At 41.4% G+C, this 19,780-nt stretch overlaps 4 protein-coding genes across 4 annotated transcripts in view; 1 reads left to right on the forward strand and 3 right to left on the reverse strand.

Moving 5' to 3' along the window:
- The window catches only part of LOC126562971 (eukaryotic translation initiation factor 4E1), a 436,138-nt gene that overhangs the window by 375,323 nt on the left and 41,035 nt on the right, over positions 1-19,780 (reverse strand). The window lies entirely within an intron of this gene.
- The window catches only part of LOC126563070 (protein lethal(2)essential for life-like), a 566,897-nt gene that overhangs the window by 289,689 nt on the left and 257,428 nt on the right, over positions 1-19,780 (forward strand). The window lies entirely within an intron of this gene.
- LOC126560910 (protein spaetzle 5) lies at positions 8,094-14,095 on the reverse strand. The gene is made up of 7 exons (XM_050216859.1): positions 14,074-14,095; positions 12,029-12,044; positions 10,332-10,410; positions 10,058-10,254; positions 9,244-9,983; positions 9,106-9,169; positions 8,094-8,271 (listed from the first exon to the last, which is right to left on the reverse strand). Exons 1-7 carry the CDS (start codon positions 14,093-14,095, stop codon positions 8,094-8,096), a joined length of 1,296 nt encoding a protein of 431 aa, XP_050072816.1.
- Positions 16,830-19,780, reverse strand: part of LOC126560911 (phosphatidate cytidylyltransferase, photoreceptor-specific) — a 170,435-nt gene continuing 167,484 nt past the window's right edge. The window contains exons 5-9 of the mRNA XM_050216860.1: positions 17,980-18,156; positions 17,412-17,900; positions 17,206-17,337; positions 16,999-17,133; positions 16,830-16,919 (exon numbers count right to left, since the gene is read on the reverse strand). Of these exons, the coding sequence (XP_050072817.1) occupies positions 16,830-16,919; positions 16,999-17,133; positions 17,206-17,337; positions 17,412-17,900; positions 17,980-18,156 (1,023 nt within the window). The remainder of the gene's footprint in view (positions 16,920-16,998; positions 17,134-17,205; positions 17,338-17,411; positions 17,901-17,979; positions 18,157-19,780) is intronic.

The following is a 19,780-nucleotide window of genomic DNA, read 5'->3' on the forward strand; positions in this document are numbered from 1 at the left end:
TACTGTACATAATCTGCTCGTGAATTAAAGATAATCTAGTTCTTTCAAGAAACCATGAAAACACAGTAATAATACAGTATTATTTTACCATAAGATGGTGAACTTTCCTACTAAAATATTGTAAAAATTATACATCAATAGCATGTACAGTCAGCGTACATACATTGTGTAAAAGTGAGTAAATATGTAGCAATAAATATTAGCAAGCTTCGAGCGAACGAACTCCAAATTAAGCCTAAATGTATTGCATTTTTTTTCGTTTATTTATAGAGGTTTTGAGTCTTAAAGACTACATTCGCCTCTTTACTGTATAAAAAAATGATAATTTAATCTAATACAAAACTATCGTATATGTGGCTTAAATATTATGGAAAACTATTGCGATTATGGCATTATGGCAGTTCTGCTGGAGTTTGTCGGGTGATAGGATTGTCGTTAAATCAGTTTCTACTTGGCATGTGGCTCGGTGTGTCGTGTATCCATGGCAATCGGTGAGGATGTGGCGGACGGTGATGTCAACACCACAGAAGCTGCAGAGTGGAGGACTGGATTTTTCCAGGCGTTAGGTGTGTGTAAGGCGGGTATGACCTATAAAATGAATTTAAAAAAAAAAAATAATCATGATAATATACTCTAAAGAACGGCCAGGCCGTATAACTTAAAAGCTAGGCTTGTATCTAGCAATTCATGTGAGAACGACTGGGTGGTAGATATTTGCTTCTCCCATCATTTCATTTGTATACACCTTATTCCAGGTGGGCTCGGTTGATAACTTTTGTTGTCATTTTGCCTTTCTCTGTTGTTGCCTTTGTATCATCCTTTTTCTTGCTGCCAGTTACCAAGGCTGAAGGTTGATGTTGTTCCTTTTTTGTGGACAAAAAAGCATAGACGCACTGTTAGTCCTTGCTGGCGAGCTTCAAACATCCAAACCTTTGGCGTACCTGGTACATGTATGGAACGAGGAGCTGCAGAAACTTGGCAAAGGCTGGTGATTGATGCTGGTGATAGATATCACCAGCATCAAGAGTTTTTGAGACAAACTCCTTTGCCGACAGGCGACCGTCGTAGTTCATCTCGTCGTAGTTGTTTATTGGCATTAAGTTTGAAATGACATACAAGAAACATTAAATATAAAGAACGTGTAACAGGTAATGACTGTGACTAAACATAATAGGATAAGGAATAGAAAAGGATCGAGGAAGAGTCGAACAGAATTCGCACGTATAGGCAGTCTTTCTGACCCAGGAAGTGCGGGGTCCTGGGCTTCCTGATGCTTAAACGGCCGCTAAGAGCTCGGATCTAGCCGCATCGAACTCCACACATGATCAGAGGATGTGGTCAATGTCGTGGTATCCGTTGCTACAGCTACAAGCCTTGGAGTCGGTGCTGCCTATACGTTGAAGTTGTGCATTCGTCATGCGAATGCACGTACGATCCATCGGGAACCCGTGAAACCAGGGACGCAGGGAATCCTGTTGTGTGAGATGAAATGCAGGAACCTTCCAAGTTAACCCTCATCCAACAAGCAAAACATGACTTGCGGAAGATAAAAAGAAATGTCATTTTGCTAAATAAAGTCATAGGAACTGCATAAATGAACTTTTAAAACAAGATCAAAATGATTTTTTTATTAACACACAGTTCACGATCATTCGATCATAAAATTGAGCAAGCAACATGAGGTTTTTTTTTTTAATTTCGTAATGACGGCCAGGCCGTATTCCTTAACATCTAATTTTATATCTAGCTTTCCAACTCATACAAATTATATCCTATTTGCAGTTTAGACATTTCCTTCTCCCTCAATTCAAGTGCATCTTATCCCGGGTGAGCTCAGTTGTCGATATTGCTGCTGCTAGGTATGGTTCTGATATTGTTGGCCTCTCTATTTCCTCCAAAGGGTTAGCGCCTGTTTGGAGCCCAAGAAAACCCCATTGGTTGCGGATACTTTGTAGTGTTCGCAACTTCATTTCGTTGCCAGCATTTGGATGTTGTGGCTGGTGGCCCCACTATCGGCAGAGCTCACGAGTCCGAAAGCCACTACAACAAAGCGCATGGAGCCGATAGCCACAATAAGCTTGTAAGGTTACCGCAGAATCGAATCCAGACATTCCGCCCACGGCAAGGTCGCCAGTTACGAATTTAGATCTAATAAAACCAATTTTTATCGCTTCTTAAGCTCATCACTTCTTAGCACTTCTTCTCATTGAAGTAATGAAATAACATTTACTAAATGAGGCTGAAACAACTAAAATCTTATTAACGGCGTTCACGGCGTAATAAGTAACACCATACAATGTATACTAATGATTCGACAATTAGGATCAACCACCGTTTGCCTCACAGTTTCAACGGTCATGTAGCTAACTATTTTCGATAATTATTTTGATTGCTTATTGTGTGTCGAAAGGTATGCAAACATGGCATTCCTGTCCCGTCACGTGCACGCCTGCAATTTCGCAATCCTATTATGGTTTGATCAAACTCCTCAAAGACCGTCTTCCTTGCAACGGGCTCAATTACCTTTCTATCATTTCAACGAGGATTCCTCATTATATCGCTCGATCGTGGACATTAATTTTTGTGGGGAGTGGTGCAGAAACAACCTGTGAAGGACAACAACGTACAAAAAAAAACAGGCCATCACCCAGAGGAATGCAACAGAAAAAAAGGGCAATCACTTTATCACCTTGCCACTCAACGAAAATGGTATCCAGCGGGCAGCTGAACCTGCTTCCTTCCACCAGCCGGTTATGAAAGCAATTCCGAAAACAAAATTAAAACTCTTGTAACACTTTTTGTGCGGTTTTTTTTTTTTTTTTTTTTTTTTGTTCGGGGGTTGCACCGTTAGTCAGCTACCGTTTGTTTGCAAATTTTTCAAACCACTTCTTTGCCCTTATCATACCGCGCGTGTACGACGCTAATGATGCAGTATGAATGGAGAGATAGAGAGAGGTGAGCCGAAAAAAAAAGGAAACTCTGTACCACACACGTGCACGGAACCAACGGTCTCGAAATTGATGGCACGATCGCGGATGCCGTTATCAGGCCGAAGCTTTTCCTTCGTTTGGTTGTGACGTGTAATTATGATTAGATGGAGAACAGCTCTAACAGCAGCTGGGAAAGTGTCCTGCGAAATGCGTGATAAGAATGTGGACGAGCGATCGTGACGACTCAGCGCGAACGCGTTTGATGACATTTGTGCGTCCTTTTCGAATGCATGCAACAATGCAACGAGCTTTTTTCCAATGGTGTAAATGAAACGATAAGATCGTCATTGACCTGCTGCAGCTGCCAAGGATTCGTGAGGACTGGATGTTTGCACAAAGAAAAGCCCCGTATACCCACTGTACCGATCACTTGATGAAGATCATCTCGGAAGGCATCTCGGAATGGGCCCCAAAGGGAACAATAGCAGCAAATCTGGCTCAACGAAGAACGAAAAAGGTGTAACGAAAAAAAAGATGTAAACAAAACGATAGATTCCGATGCACACACACGAGCATTCCTTTCCCGGTATCTTGGTGATCGACCGAGGACGAGCTCCTGCTGCTGATCTTCAGCACATCCTCACAACAATGCACAATCCGCGCAGTACACTTTTTTTTCCTGTGCACCTTCCATTCCAAAAAGGTGTTCTCAATTTGCAAAAAAAAACACCACCCGCATCAGCAGGCAAGCAAACAAAGTTGATCGAGAGCAGTAAAACGAAAAAAAACACCTCCTCTTGCTGGCTGGTTTTCGAGCAGGTATGCCATGCTGATGGTGGCTGCCACACTGGTGAGGTGGTAATCGAGATGAAGGATTTTATTTGCTTCGTCCTGCTAGGCAAGCAGCGAGCAAGGAAGGCCGAAAGGAATGGCCGAAGAAAGCGACATCCTTCTGCTTTTGAACCCGCAACACGACCAGGTGAACGGATCGGAACGATGGATGGTGTATGTGGTGGAAGCCCGCCACCAGCTGCTGCAGACGTGCATCGAATCTGCCGAGTATTGAAATGTCCAGGCGAGGGTCGTCACCAGCAATGTGGGCGATCGTGTGGTGCAAGGTTTTTGCACTTCGAGCGAAGCTTACGCCTGAATGCAGGCAAAGCGTTGCGTTCACTTTGTTTTATTTTTAATGGGTGTTCTGCTCGGTTCGGTTTTTACTATTCTAAATTAAGAATAGATTTTTATGAACAATAGGGTAGGCAAGGCGATTGCAGCGACGCACACACGACAGGACCAAGGATTAAATCTGACAATCCAACTCTTAAGTAAGTTTTGTAAGACATTAGACATTAGCCGGCATAACTTAGCAGGTCGTCTAGCCAAGAAAAATTTATTAATTATTTTTAATTTTACTTTTAATATTTATTTACTTTAATTACTTAAGAACGGCCTGGCAGCCCTTGTATAAGAGTATATAGAAATAACTTCTTTTTTTTTTTAGTTGGGTGACATTTAATTCTCTCAACTGTGAAAGGACACCTTATACCTGGTGAGGTCAGTTAATTGTTTATTTTTAATTAACACCGAAAGTCTCAGTAGTAACACAAAAAGTTCAAACATTATTAGCAAATACAAAGAATATAACTGCATAAAAAAATAAAAAAAGGAAATTATTAAAGATAGTAAATGGACAAAAATAATATGCAATTAGGCAAAAAAAATTCAAAAAAAAATTGTGCTCTTTGTACAAATACTAAATAAATTAAAAATACATAAAAATTTTATCAAATATAATCGAATTTTTTATTGAAAAAAAAAACAAAGTCGCGTATTGGAAAAGTCAAATGAAAACAAAAAAAATCAAAGAATCAATACTGTAATCAATACAAGGATAAATCTACAATAAAACTGTGATATGTAACACAAGAATGTATGGGTGAAAATAAACCATTTCTTTAAGAGCTTTGCAAAGATATTGAATGCGGCCCTTGAAGAAGAACTCCTGAAACGGATAAAATTAATAAGACAAGTAAGTGTTGTTTAATATAAATCGCCTCAAACGACAGCAACTTCGACCGATCATCAATTCATCATCCCCAAATCATCCTCTGAAAGACTTAGGAAGGAACAATCAACAATTATTCTTGATGGATACAAGAAGATCCATCAAAAACAATCTTCCCAGTCGGTCTCGTTTAATTCTTCGTCCTCTGCAGGAATCATGCTCCAGCTTCAGGGTGAAAGTGTGAAAGTGTGCGATCGCGAAAATGATAGTCGCAAATCTCGCTCCTCGTTTATGTTTTGCTTTTCCTTCTTGCTGGTTTTGGTTTTGTGCGTCCCTTTTCGGTTATTTTTTTTTTTTTTTGTTTGTGCAATGCATTTGCATGCTACCAAGTCTCAGTGGCTCGTGCCACTGCTCGAACGACTCGCGCAACGGCCAGGCGGCTGTTTATGCGCTTCATATGCTACACACCCTTTGCGCACGAAGCCAAAAATCGAAGCCTACTGAGCACGTTGAACCACGCACTGTTACCTATGGTGGGTTTCTTGTCCCGTTCGCTCTATTTTACATTCTTTTTCCTATCCTTTTCATATCATCGCTACACACTACAGCTTTAGCTGTGTGTGTGTGCGTGTACTGTGTGCCAGCATAAAACCGAAACCGAACGGAGAACTGAAACGAGCGCATAACATAAAAACCCCAGAACGCTCGAAGCCCGGGAGTTCAATGTGTTTGATATATTATTTGTATAAAAAGGAGCAGATGTTGAGTTTTATCTTCTCTCCCTTAGTTCCCGCATCCTATCCCATCCGCTTTCCTGTCCTTTCGCTTCCCTGTCGTTTGCCCTGGGTCTCTGAGTTGCTTTCCATTAAATTCCTCACCTCGCTTCGGGGTTTCCATCCCCCTTCCCGGTTCGCTGTTTTCCTCGTCATTCCCTTGAGCAACAGGATCAACCAAGCACGACCAGCCGGCGCACATAAGGGCTTTTCATTTCATCATGTCTTGTTTCCTTCTCTTTCCTCGTTCTTCGACGTAGTAGTCCTTTTTTTGTGCTGATCACATGAACCTACACACACTCTCTTTCGTTCTCTCTCTCTCTATCTCCTGCTTCTTTTTCTCTTCCTTCCTGAGTTTTTGTATCGTTGGTGCGTGCGCGTTCAACGCACCACGTTTGCGCAACCGTACGCCAGGGCATGTAGTGTAAGGAGGGCACAGAGTGCACTGAAAACGCTTGACAGGCTTCACGATTCTCTCGCAAGCAGGCCACTCCAATACCACACTGCGTCGGAACAGGCCTGTGAATGGATTTGAGATTTTCACGAGGCGTGCTACCGAACTGTTGGATGTTCTTCCGACGTCTGTCCAGGAGACAGTACGGTGCAATTTTGGGTTGCGGACATTGGCGTATTTAAATGTTTATCTTTCGTTTTTCCCTCACAATGAAACCGATAAGAAGGATTTTAAAGGCTTCCCTGCTGGATGGTGTTGATATGATGAAGTAAGATGCGAGAAATTCTATAAATTCTCTTCATTTTTATTCCTTTAGAACGGCCTGGCCGTATTGCTATATATTTACTTTCATTAGTAGTAAAAGAACAAATTTATTGATTTAATTTTACAGCAGTTCAAAGTACAATTTTCCCACCAAAAGTCCAACCAAATAATTTTTATTTAAAATCATTAAAAATCTTATCAACATCAATCACTTTTTTCCAACCTAGTGATCAGGAACCTTCCTGAATAATTCAGGACAAAATTATAAGCGTTAAAAAAACGCCAGACACATGTTAAAATGTTTAAATGAAATTCCACCAAATGATTTAAATTATTTTCTCCAACTAATAAGTCGTTCATTTATTAGTAAGAAAAGCTGCTAACCATTTTTGCTACCTTTTTTAGTGAGTAATATTTATAAAATTTGAAAATTTAAAATAAAACACACTCCTAGGTGTGAAAAATGCTAAACAGATATTCTTATCACTCATATCCCTCAGTCTGAAAATTAGAATTTGTAAATAACTAATAAGTATGATACGAAAAGACTGAGCCAAACTTATCCTTACAAAACAATTTCTGGAATAACATAAGCTCTCCATCCATTCAGCTCTATCGCTGTCTGTTTCGCTTTCAGGTCCGCCATCGCCCTCATAAACTGCGATAAAAATGCATAATTTCCCAGATGTTTTCTCCCCGAACCCTGAACTCGCGTTCCCGCTGCCTGCCACTGTGTTGATAGACATCCATCAAAAAACACCGGAGCACCGCGAATGTGTGCTATGTTGAATTCCGATTCCGATCTTGAAAGCCTGGTGGCTGAAGCTGGCCAGCATGCAGCGTACTCGCCGTATCCTCGATTATCCCCTTTGTTAATGCGTGTCGGCACCACTACTGCAGTTGGACCGACCGACGTCCACAGGACATGACAGCCTTATTGTGTCCTTATATCGCTCTTCCCTCGGTGCCCTCTTCACTTTCCCCTTTTCTCTACTATTTTTTTATTTTTTTGTTTGCCAAATGGTGGCATCGGCATGGTGCGTAACGGGCGAGCATGCAAAACCGGGTTCTGGCTGATTAAAAATAAAATTTATGATCTACTGGTAGCATAATTCTTTGCGATGGGCCCATTCGTCTCCGTCGCCGTTCGGGCAGCAGGCCAGGGACCTTCATGTCTGCACCGTGAAGTCCTTTGCTGGGGAGCGTGTGTGTTTATATTTGGGCTCCTTGAACGAACCAGCAGTGTGTCCAGGAAAGGACACACGATCGGATGATGATTTTGTTGACTGCTTTATGATGCGTCATTGTAGTAGGTTCGATTTATTACTGCTTTTTTTTGCTTTCTTTTCGTTTTTGGAGCATAATTTTGTGCATTTTTTAGATGATAAAATGGTTTATTATAAAATGTATTCCTTTCTTCTGTAGACAAGCTGCTTATAAAAAGATTTTTTGTCTCCTTGCAGGCTTCAAAAAAATCAATACTTAAAACAGTTATCATCAAGCTGCATTCATTTGCTTTTATTCGATTTCTGGAACAAATAATGGTTGTTCTATCCGGAAATAAGTCACCTTATTTAAACGAGAATTTGTAAGTTATTATATCCTTTGCCGAACAGTTGATCACTATCTGTAGAACTCGACGAAGGATCGCCCAGTGATTTCATCGACTAAACTCTGTTTCCAGAATATAAGGAACACACGCAGCAGCTTGGAAACCAGTAAGTGTCCACGTAAAGGTTCCTTCCATTCGGATCCAGCGTTACCAGCCGCTTCTGGACGTACCGTTGCTCACACCGGGAACTATAGCCTACCGGAAAACTGCACAGGTTGGAGCATTCCATTGACCTAGATTTTTACACGTGTTGCATCACGGGCAAGCAGGGGAAGTTTAACACGGAAAAAAAAGGAAGCAGGTTAATAAGTGGTGGCATATTAGGTTGTGCCCTGCAATAAACAAGGGATGTCTAGCAGACGAAAAGGAGTGTTAGGGTGCTGCTGCCACATTAGCTGCACAGGCCACCAATCCGACACCGACTGAGGGGGAAAATCCCCTTTTTTCGGCGGGTATGCCCGCGTGGAGGAATGCCGGCACAAAAACACACGATAAGGGAAACTTTTCCTTCGATCACCCGGATAAGGAAAGGAATCGGGTTCGGGAATCGCCCTAAGCTGTCAAAGGGGGAAAACACATGAGCCAGCGGGACAGTGCAAAGGGGATCGAACTGTTGAACCCCTCGCGCGATTGTATGCAGAATTTTTCACCCCGATTGTATCGAAATTTTCTCCGACAATGCAAAACCGAAATGAGTACGATTGACAATAGGAAAGTTGTGCTAGGTCGGAATAGGTTACATTTCCTCGGAGGGTTTGACTATCGGCACGGCGAGCATAAGCATAAAAGTGAACGATTTTTAAGCTATTAAATATTGGACGAAATTAATTTCTACTAGTAAAAGTAAAAATTTCATGAATATTTCTACCTTTTTACATGTTTGAAATCGCAAATTAGAAAATAGGTAAAAAACCCCTCTTCTAAGCTTTCACTTTTCAACGCTAGATGACGCTGCTGACAGCAGCTTCATATAGCAAAGACATCGTGCGATTGCTGAGGTTCGTTACTGTCACCGCTAGATGGCGCTAGCATCAACACAAAAATGAATTTAAATTTTCTATACTCACGCACAAACTTCCGTTTTGACGAGCTGTCGCGAGTTTTCCTGATTTACCACAAACATCCAATTTCCTGCATGAACATAAAATAGCAAATTAAAATTCTTAAAAGTGTTTAATTCATACGTTTTCCTTTTATCCTCTCACCTTTTGTGTTGAGTGCCGTCTGCGGTGTGATGTATCGTTCCCTCACACTGCACAGCGTTTCTTTCCCCAGTTCGCTCTGCCTCTTGGGACGATTATGTTTCGCCAGCAGACGCTCATAGACCGTTTCATTCACCACTGCCGGACGACGGAATGGAGTCGGTTCCGTTTCGATCGGATCGATCGATTCATCCACACGGCGCAACGCAGCTAACCGTGCCTCACGCCTATGCTTATCCGATAAATCCCGGGCGAAACGTTTTAACCAATCGGCTGGACTATACTGGGTAACGGAGGACAGTGAATTGGACCCGTGTGAAGATCCGCCGGTGGGCGGTGGATAAAAGTATCCCTGACCGGAACTGGAAGCACCGGCGGCAGATCCTCCAGGTCGGTTGTACATTGGAGCACGCACGTACGAGTTGTAGTGGTACGAGTGTTGAGGCTTTGGAATGTAGATCGGTTGTGGAACCGGTGCTGGGCGCTTTTGCTCGTAGTTTACTGTACCGTGGGCTTGCTGTACTGGTGTAATATAATTGTACGCAGGACCTGATGGGGATGGTGGCTTGCTGGATGGCGATTTGGATGGTTCCATTGGGCTGAACGAACCATAAAAGTGATGATAATGATGATGGTGATGTTCCTCCTCTTCCATCGGTTTGTTTGCACCGAAGTCAACCATCTCCTCGTTGGCAATAATGCGCTGGTAGCCGAGCGATTCAACTAGGTGCTTAATGAGGTAGCTGGAGGAGATTTCGAAGTGAAAATCACGTGTTTAATGTTGCTGTACTACCACTGATCGTGCGCGGTTACTTACGAAGGATAGTCAGGATTAGACTCACAAAACGTTGCGCCTGGAGAGGCACACTTTGGTGTCACCCCAGGTGGGGCTGGAACAAACGTACAAGGGCTTTGCCCATAAGACCCACAGCCTGGCTTCTGAGGAGCAAGTGTTGGATGTGGGTAAGGCGAAGGGCTTCCAAGTATAGATGAGAGATGATTTAAAAATATTACCTGGAGAGGAAGAGCATATAGAGAACAATTTTTTAAAATAATATTTTAATTAAATAGAAGAAAAAAAAGGCACTCACCATCAACAGCAATGTGTTCTGCATCCCTTTTTTTAGGGCCATTGCTCGACTTGTATGGTTAACGCAAAACAGGACAAGCCTTGAAGAATTTTGCATTATTTAAAAAATATTGGAATACAAAATGTTAGTAATATATTATTCACGTGATAGTAAAATTAAAATTAATTCGGATTATTATACTTAAGACTGCAAATAAACCGGTCTCAAATATGACAACACGGGTGTCTAACAGGCTTACTATTTGTCAGACCAAGAAGTTCCGCAAGCCAAGATGAAACACAATTAAAGAACACCGAATAATGGAGATCGCGACACATGATCTTGGCACAATATTCATTCAGATTATGATCCAACCACGCTATGTGTTATTGTCGCATAAGCCTTCATGCTCTATATTGCATCATTTAAACTTGTCTCAGCCCCCAAACGATGAGAATAGAGGACAACAAAAGAGGCTCCAATCTCTGATCTACACCTCTGATCTACATCTAAAATCAACCAAAGCTATTATTACCTTAGCAAACCACTATTCATACCTTTTCTCCTTTATAACTCCAAGCATCAATTTACTTTATGCAAAAAAAAACAATAATTTCTTTTACTGAATTTTAATTGCATTTGTTTAATTCCTAATAAGCTTCAAAGAGAAATTAAAAACTCACTCTCAATGAATGATAATTTTCTTCTCCCATTTCCCCCCTTTTACACTTTCCTTTAGCACAAATTAACACCAGCCGAGTGTGGGAAACATGTGCTGAACGTATGCGATGAAACTGACACAAGCAAAAACAAAATCCCGAGACATGCGACGTGGAAAACAGACCTCAACGGGCTACACGATCAAATGACATCAATGCAAGCGTGAAGCGATGAAGCGACGAACCTTTCGCGTCGAAACGTTTTGATGCTTAATCGTCGAGCCTGTCTGGCGCAAGTCTGGACATGGCTTAGTTGGGTGCCCTTTATTTTGTTCTTCTATTTTCGGGTGGAAGTGTTCCTGTGCTTGCTGTTCGTTGTCATACATACACACAAACACACATTCTGCCGCTGGGCAGTCGCCACGTCAATGTGCGCTGTCTTGTGGCTATCATTAAATTGTATGACCATTTAGGGTGATGTCCATTCATTTCGCGATGTGTTAAATTAACATTGCAAGAATTCTTGGCTCATCCTCGAAGTGCATCGCTTAACCTTAACTCAAATGGCTTAATCTTTTACGCGATTGTAACGTAAGATCGGTTAGCTTCTTGAGCATACAAACAGACTTGTTAATTACAACAAGGCGCCATATTTTATGAGCTTCCCAATAACATACAAACCCTCCAAACAAGCTGTAGACCATCGTACGTACTATTCGATCCATTCCTTGCCGATACAAAGGCCCACGAACGAGAGGGAAAGTGTGATTGTCTTTTGCAAAAGCCACCATAACGATCGTGCCATAAGATCAAGGTACATTGCAACTTAATTTATGTATTTCGTAATTAGCGAACTACCTTCATAAAAACAAAGAACGCTTTTACGAGCGGACTAAAAATAGATTCTCAGAATTCTTTCCCTGGCTTGCAGTGCTTTTGCAACTAAAGTCGCCCTCCACGACTGTTGATCCAAACTGCCACCCGATGAGTCGTAATTAATGAGTTCAAAGTTCCCATCGTCAACAGAAAATGGTAGCTACATAAACCGTCCATCAACACCCAAAGTTAGTGTAGTCTTGGTTTGGAGGAGGCCACCAAAAAAAAAAGGAAACCCAGCGACGGCTTTGCTGCATGTGCTTCACAGCACCCTGATTCGTTCTAGTTGATATCTCACTTAAGTGGCCCAATTTATCGTTCAGGTGATTTCAGCTTGTTCGCTTCACACTTCCATACAATTTGTTCCTTTCCTCACCGAGTGAAGGTCAAGCAGTGGTATAAGCAGCAATGGCAAAACAAACAACAAAAAACCAAGTCCTCCATCTAACACCGGCCTAATTCGACTTAGTATCCTGTTTAGCTCTTTTTGTTTTGGGCAGCTTTTCTTCTTCTTCAGATTCTGCACCGCCGTGGTGACAAATCGTATTAAAGCACAACAGAAAACACTCACACAAAAACACAGTCGCAACACTAGATCCGGGTGGGAAGTGTTTGATGCGATCTTCTAGTTCAAGATCCTCTTAGGCCACCTTTAACGGATAATCCACTTGGGATGGTTTGTTTTTCCCGCACAACCCGCAACCTTTATCTGCCCAAAACACGCTCGAGAACGAAGAAAACCTGACAACCGTACGCGAAGACTTCACACCACCGACTGACGGGAGATTCGGTGTGCAAAGATCGCATTACTCATTACCCGATCAAGATCACCTCCTACTCTAGGGGGCGTACTTTTTTGTTGTTGTGCGTAGTGTGTCGTTGCTCTAGTGAAGGTGGGAGCTAGTACTTACAGGTACACGGGCAGCATATGATGGGAACTTATGATACTTCTTCAAACCACCATCATCGAGATGATCTTCAGCGCAGCATCAGCTGTTGCACGCGACAAGGCTTAACGCTGGTACGCATTTGTGTAGGACACAGACGTGTACGGGGACAAACACACAGCTACAGTCGAGTGTGTGTTTAACCTGGCACATTGAACTTGAACTGTGAGATCTTTCTCTTCGCTGCATTATGATTAATTGAGACACTAATGCACAAAGTTCAGTGAGCATGAGCGAGAGAAAAAAAAGGAAAAGTATCATAAGGTACACTAAAATACCATAAATTCGTTCAGAAAGTTTATTAACTTCATTCCTATTTTATTGAGTCTACAAAAACAGTGTGCTTAGAGAAAGTAAGGGGAGAAAAATGGATTTTAGATCAGCAAAAAAGGTGACTATTTACTATTTAGATCTTAATTTAAAGATCAAACAATGTTTCAGGTTCGTATGCCGCCAGACAAATGCTCTAAAGCCCTTTGAGGCGTACCAGTTTTCCCTTATTTGTATAATTTGCCTATCTTTTTTGCAGATTGGTTGTATGTTAGGTTCCCTTGCAGTCTGAGACAATCTGATTGCCGATATCAAACACTAACCTTAGGCGTGGAAAGCTCTGAACAAAAACTTAACTCGAATTAAAACACATGTGGTTTTTTCACATGTACGATACAAATTTTACAAATTGATATTCAAATGAAGTATGCTTTCCAAACAACCCAACGAACCACCAATTATGTGTACCAGTTCAAACCGAACCTGTAAGCTTAACCGAAATGGGAATTCCCCCTGGCGGGTTGTCGCTATTCTCCGCTTCTCAACCGATTGTTGGAGACATTCTCAGCTAAGCTCCTCATCGAGCCCTTTACCACTGTTAACGATATTTTAACCACATCATCATTACCGGGACAAATTTTCTCGGGGGGTTTCGTGGGCTTCGGATTTTCACGGTTATGCTCGAAGATCGCTTCGTCATGATGATGGTTGGAGGACGCTTGGTGCACGGGCGCAGGCTGGGGATGCTCGTCTAGACGGTCGGTACCGGAAAAGGGCAAGCACCTTTCCGAGCGCACAAACACGTGCCGATTTCATTCACAACTATGTGGCGCAGACACCGGAGAAGCGGACACTTTTGGGCGAAATGTAAGAGACACATAGGAAAATGACGTCATTGTGAAAGGAAACAGGTACTCGAATGAGTTAACGAGCGTTGAGTGAAGTAATTGGGGAAACCCGGCCGTAATGAATGCTTTCTTCTAAGAACAACTTAATTCAAATATTCTACACAGCGAGTAACACAGCTTCGCATCCCAATGGAAATAAAGAAAGCAGTTGAAATTCAAACATTTAACAGCGCCATCTAGTAGCGTGTAGCTGAAGCTTGACGTTTTAGTACAATGTACACATGCGACCGCCACAGTGCAATTATGGGGAGTAAGTTTATCATTTGATCTCCTTTATTAATAAAGAAATTGGAAAAGAAAGACACAATAAAACATACACAAATCGTTCTACATTTACATCGAAGAGACTGGTGGACAGTGGACAAAAGGGACAACGCTTGTTGCACTTTTATTGGGGTAATTTTTCACTTAGACAGGGGTTTTCTTAAGAGCGGGACTTTAAAGTTTCATATATTTCCATCTCGCGGTAGAGAGTGTTCGGTAAACCATGATCGAAACGTTTTGTTATACAAGCCACCAGGGCAATATAGACAACAATTCTTTCTCTCTATCTCTAACTGTCACTATCAGTTTTCTGATCACTATCTTGCCGTACAGTGGATGAATTCCCTGCTGCAATTACACACATCCATACACACACACGTTACAGGAGATTAACATGGATAGAATGATCTCGAGTTTTCTTTGCTAAATGTATTATATTTCTTTGTGTACTGTGCTGTGATTTGTTCTTTCCGGAGAATTAGGTTTTTTTTTTGCTATGTTTCAAATGAAACTACCGGCACAACAAAAGGAACACAGCTGCATCGTGTCGTTTGAAAATTTGAATACAAAAATTAAACATAACTAACACCAAACTATAATCGCTCCTTCTCTGCATAGAATTCATTCTGCTACGATAACGATGGATTGTTACGAATTCGGAAAATTGGAAAACAAAGAAAAAACAAATAAACAAAACTATTTTTAAGGACTAACTCCTAAGAGTATAACCGACGAGTTTTGCATATTTTTTTTTGAACCCTATTGGCACCACACCACGTGTGCAGCACCACCGTGTTACACAATTGCTTTATTTCAACGTTGATATATAAAATAAAACAAATCTAAACATCGATACACACTCGCGCGCGCGTTTGTGAATAATAGTTCTATTGGTGTAGAATGGCGCGCCCGTTTTGCGCTTCCTTTTCCGTAGATAAAACATCGAAAAATGTATTAATTCAGTTTGCTCCTTTACAGATTCCCTACCATTCAACCCACGAGGGGGGGGGGGGGGGGGGGATGACTCATACTTACATTGCTACTAGCCACAGTCAGTGAACTCATCGAACGCACTTTTGCTATATCGAAACTGATTGCCAGATCTTGCGCGTCGTACCACCGTGGTTGGCTTGATACTTCCCATTTCCTGGAATGTGCCTTCTTCGAATCCTTGCCCTTTCTTCTGTACCGAGGTGTTTATAAAAACAAACCTACAAACGTTGATACCTTCTCTTTACCGTTTGCCTCTGGCAGTTCTTTCCCAGGGATTTTGGGGGCCATTATAATATCCACTTGCTTACAGTATAGCGTGAATTTTTTTTTTTTCGTTTACTTCTGTGTATGTTTACGTACGCGATTTTTAATATATGCTTTTGGTTATCATGCATTGCACTCCGTCAGCAATTCAACCGGGGGAGCAATTCATATCTCGCTACTCAGTTCCAACCATTCAGCTACAATAACATACAATGTGTATATAATATACATATATTATTGCACAAAACTATTTGCTGTTTCTATTTCTCTCTCGTTTCTTCCATCACTCAAATTTGCGGAATGAAAGCCTGGATTTTTCTATCAGTTCGATTAAATATATGTAATATGCTAAATTCTTCCATTTGTCAACATCATTCTTATTACACGTATTCTGTTCTACAGCTAACCGGTCTAACACGTTGGAACCAATTTTCTTTTGCAGGCTTTCTTCAATAATATCTGCGAAGAGTGCAAATGTTTTGCTACTTCTTCATTCGGGATGTAAATATGTGTCTCCTATTGCTTCCACACAATAATGAACAATTTACCCAGTACAAATACTAGCGTGCCTTGAATGCTGTTGTTTGAATACTGCAACAAAAAAAGGTTCTCTCCGGTTAACGCGTTAACCTCCGATTTGTTATGATTTCCCCATCATTTTGCCATACATATCCATCGATCGATCTTTATTATTAATAACTTATAACCAACCAACCAACCAACCAACGAAGCCATCTTATTCACTCGTCTCGCGCTTCAGCGTAGGTACCGTTGTAAAAGTTAAAGGAAAATTGATTGAATAAAGCTCTTCAATAAAAAAAAGACGTATCACGCAGCAGAATACTATCAAACCGACTATCAGCGGCGCTATCAGGGCGCATAAAAAAACACCCCCTTGAATCGTCGCTAGATCGCATCTGGATCAATATTCAGCTGCGCAATACGTTTCACCGGCCCGTGAACTTTGAACCCGAGATCATGGATTGATTTTGTTCTGTTTGATTGGTTCTGATGCCGATAGCTGTTATAATAATAATTACAGTGTAAACAGTAAACCAACCTATAATCTATGTTAGGATGAAGTGATTTAACAACAACAACAACAAAAAAAGTCCCACACAAGCGTCGTTTGCTGATTTCCCATTTCGAGAATGGTGTCGTTCCCATTGTTTGCTACCAAAATGGCAAAGAGGTACATTAAACTAAGCGTAAGTGTAAAAAAAAGGCTAAATAGAAAAAAACGGATATAAACAAACGAAAACCATACTCAATCACATAATACAACAAACATAACAGCGATAAAGGGGTAACTTGGATTTTCGTTCAGGTCCGATAAGTTTAAGTTAAATTGATAATATTTCGCTCCTCCAGGCTGTCCTTTAGCTGGTTGAAAAGTTGTAGCTGCTCTTCCGGCTTTAGATTGTATACCTGACGAGAAAGAAGAGAGAAAGACAGGATATTGTATAATGGAGACTTGCAAAATGGACAGCAAAAAATCAAGGTTTACCATATTTAACAGCTTCTGTGGTGACGCGTAGCGAATAAAGCTAGAGATGTAAACGTTCACAAATGTGGCCATTAAAAATTGACAGTCAAAACGATCCATAATACCGCCGTGTCCGGGAATCATGTCTCCGAAATCCTGCATATCAATTGAATAGTATTTGAGATGTAAAACTATCCTTCTTTCGGTGAGTTCCTTTAGATGAATTACCTTAATCTTAAATGCACGCTTGAATCCAGAGGCGAAGAAACCGCCAAACGGTCCAATTACCGAGCTAAAGATGCTCATCGAGAGCGAGTGGAGCAGGAAAGGATACATCGTGATGGTTTTGCTAGCGCCAAACTGAAAATATAACCAAGAATTTAATATTAGAAAATGTATGGTAATCTCACTAGCTGCTACTCCAGAAAACCAACCAATGCGATGCTGTACTCCTGTGGCCGGAACAGATAGCTCGGCTCACACTCTATTATCATACGTCCCTCCGCTTCCGAATACTCAATCGGACAGACAAAGAACTGGAACTGACAGAGGAAGTACGATGCAACGAGACCAAAGATAACCGTCGCAAATCCACCGCCAATAAAACCTTCCCAAGTTTTCTTTGGACTAAGCTGAATCAGTGGCGTACGGCCAAAGAAGAACCCAAACATGTACGCCATCACATCATTACAAACGATCATCGATACCGGTACGATGAACCAAATTAATCCTTCAAAAATGTTCTGTATGATCAGATAGCTCTGCGTTACGACAATCAGCAACGCGACATGTGTCCAGGCGAACAGGCTGAACTGTTTCATGTAGTACTTCTTTACGAGCGATAGCACGAACCAGACGAATCCAATGCAGTACAGGCAGAACGACAGGAAACGATGGTATTTGACTAGAAAACGGAGTGAGTCCTGCAAGAGAAGAGCGGGGTTTTACAAATTAATGAGTGAAGAAGAATTTAATGAGGATAGCAGTAATGGCTCCACTTACCACACGGCTAACCGCAACACCAAAGTAATCGACAAGATTTTCACCGTAGAAGAAGTAGTTGGACGTTAGCAGGAAGTACCAGGACAGGCTGCGGAACCATGGCAGTCCGTGGATGCGGTACACCGAGTAGCCAATCGAAATGATCTCCTGGAAACATTTCACTTGTACAGCGAGAGCCTACGAGGAGAAAAAATATAGATTATTAACACACATTTGCTTCAATCCCTTCAATGCCGCATTTGCTTCAAATATCCAATCTTTGCCTCATATTACAGCCTTTTGCTGATACTTAAGCTAGAAGATTCAAACATAATTTGTAGACCTTTATCTGATGAAAGGTCATCTTTTCGATCAATTCATCGCTGACTTTGGCCATGCAATTATTTAGATTGATTTTCCACTGCAAATTTATCTAGAACATTGCGATCCGACGGTAATGGGACGCACTTATGTTGGCTACTTGAGATCCCCCAGAATCGCCCCAAACGTTCCCTTTTTCCTTCGATCGCTTCGAGTAGATAACAATAGCAGTTCGCCATCTTTGTGATATTTTTTAATGAATATGGCCAGCTAATGTGAGGCTCATTGTACTATAGAAGTTGATAGAAATGTGACAAAACGATCTACTTTTTCTCAGGCCAGGAATAAGCACACGGTACGAACAAATTTTGCCCAAATAACTTTTGCTATTCTCGTTCTAGCTACTGTAAATTAAGAGAAAGAAGCAATCAAATTTTGACTGTGTTTAGTCACTAGTATACATTCACCACTGACAGGAGTACCGGCCGCCAGGTGACAGCATAAGCACATGAAAAATCGGAACAATATTGTCATTTTTTTATTGCATACTTTATAGGTCATTCTACATCCTGATGCTTATGCTTATGATATAGACATCGTTAGCTTAAGGCTCTCCTTTGTTACTAAATGATCGATCGAGAGGTAAACATAAAACTTCGGATTTGTGGTTTAACAAGGTTAAAACTGATAGGTTTACACACCTTTGGAAAAATCCAAAACCTATTTTTTTTTGGTCAAACAGCGACGTTGATTGTAGCCTCAGTACCTTCTATATGTAGGATTGATTATTTATGTGTAGGTAAAAAAAGAATCACATGTGGTCCACAGACTCTTGCAAAAGCTGACAACCAGCAGAGTTGGATAAGGTTCTGACGGGCTGGTTTTGTAATGAAACCGAGCCAGCGAAGTTAAAACACCTCAACCATATAATTGTGGTAAATGAACGTTTGCATTCAATGCTTAGCAAATTCACATTAATTGGATTTTCTTAACCAAGGTCTATAGCAACACTGTTGGTAAAAATCTCCTGCAAAGCTTTCCATGTGCTAATTTTAAACGTCCTCCAGTAGTGCACCACCAACAGCAAACAAACAACAGAACATCACACACCGGGAAAGCTTTGTCCAAACATGTGCTTAAAGAGTGCACTTTGCGTGCAGTTCCGCGTCGACGCATCGCGGAACAAATGTTTTGACGGTTCCCTCGAATGCATCGGTATGCGTGAGTGTATGAGAATGTACTGGTGCATGCAGCGTCACCCATAGCAACCGTATGTGTATGAAATGTTTGATGATCACCTGCGCAACCTCGTACATCGGACAGATAATGCCAGCTGCTGATGCTGTTCTCTTGCTTGATCGACACGCATACCAAAATGATCGTGAGGTGATCTTGCCCTTTTACAAAGCACAAAAGCCTTTTCTATGTTTCCCACTCTAGCTCTCTCTCTCTCTCTCTCTCTCTCTCTCTCTCTCTCTCTCTCTCTCTCTCTCTTTCCGCG

Source organism: Anopheles maculipalpis, chromosome 3RL (assembly GCF_943734695.1).
Source record: "Anopheles maculipalpis chromosome 3RL, idAnoMacuDA_375_x, whole genome shotgun sequence".
Classification (NCBI taxonomy): Eukaryota; Metazoa; Arthropoda; class Insecta; order Diptera; family Culicidae; genus Anopheles; species Anopheles maculipalpis.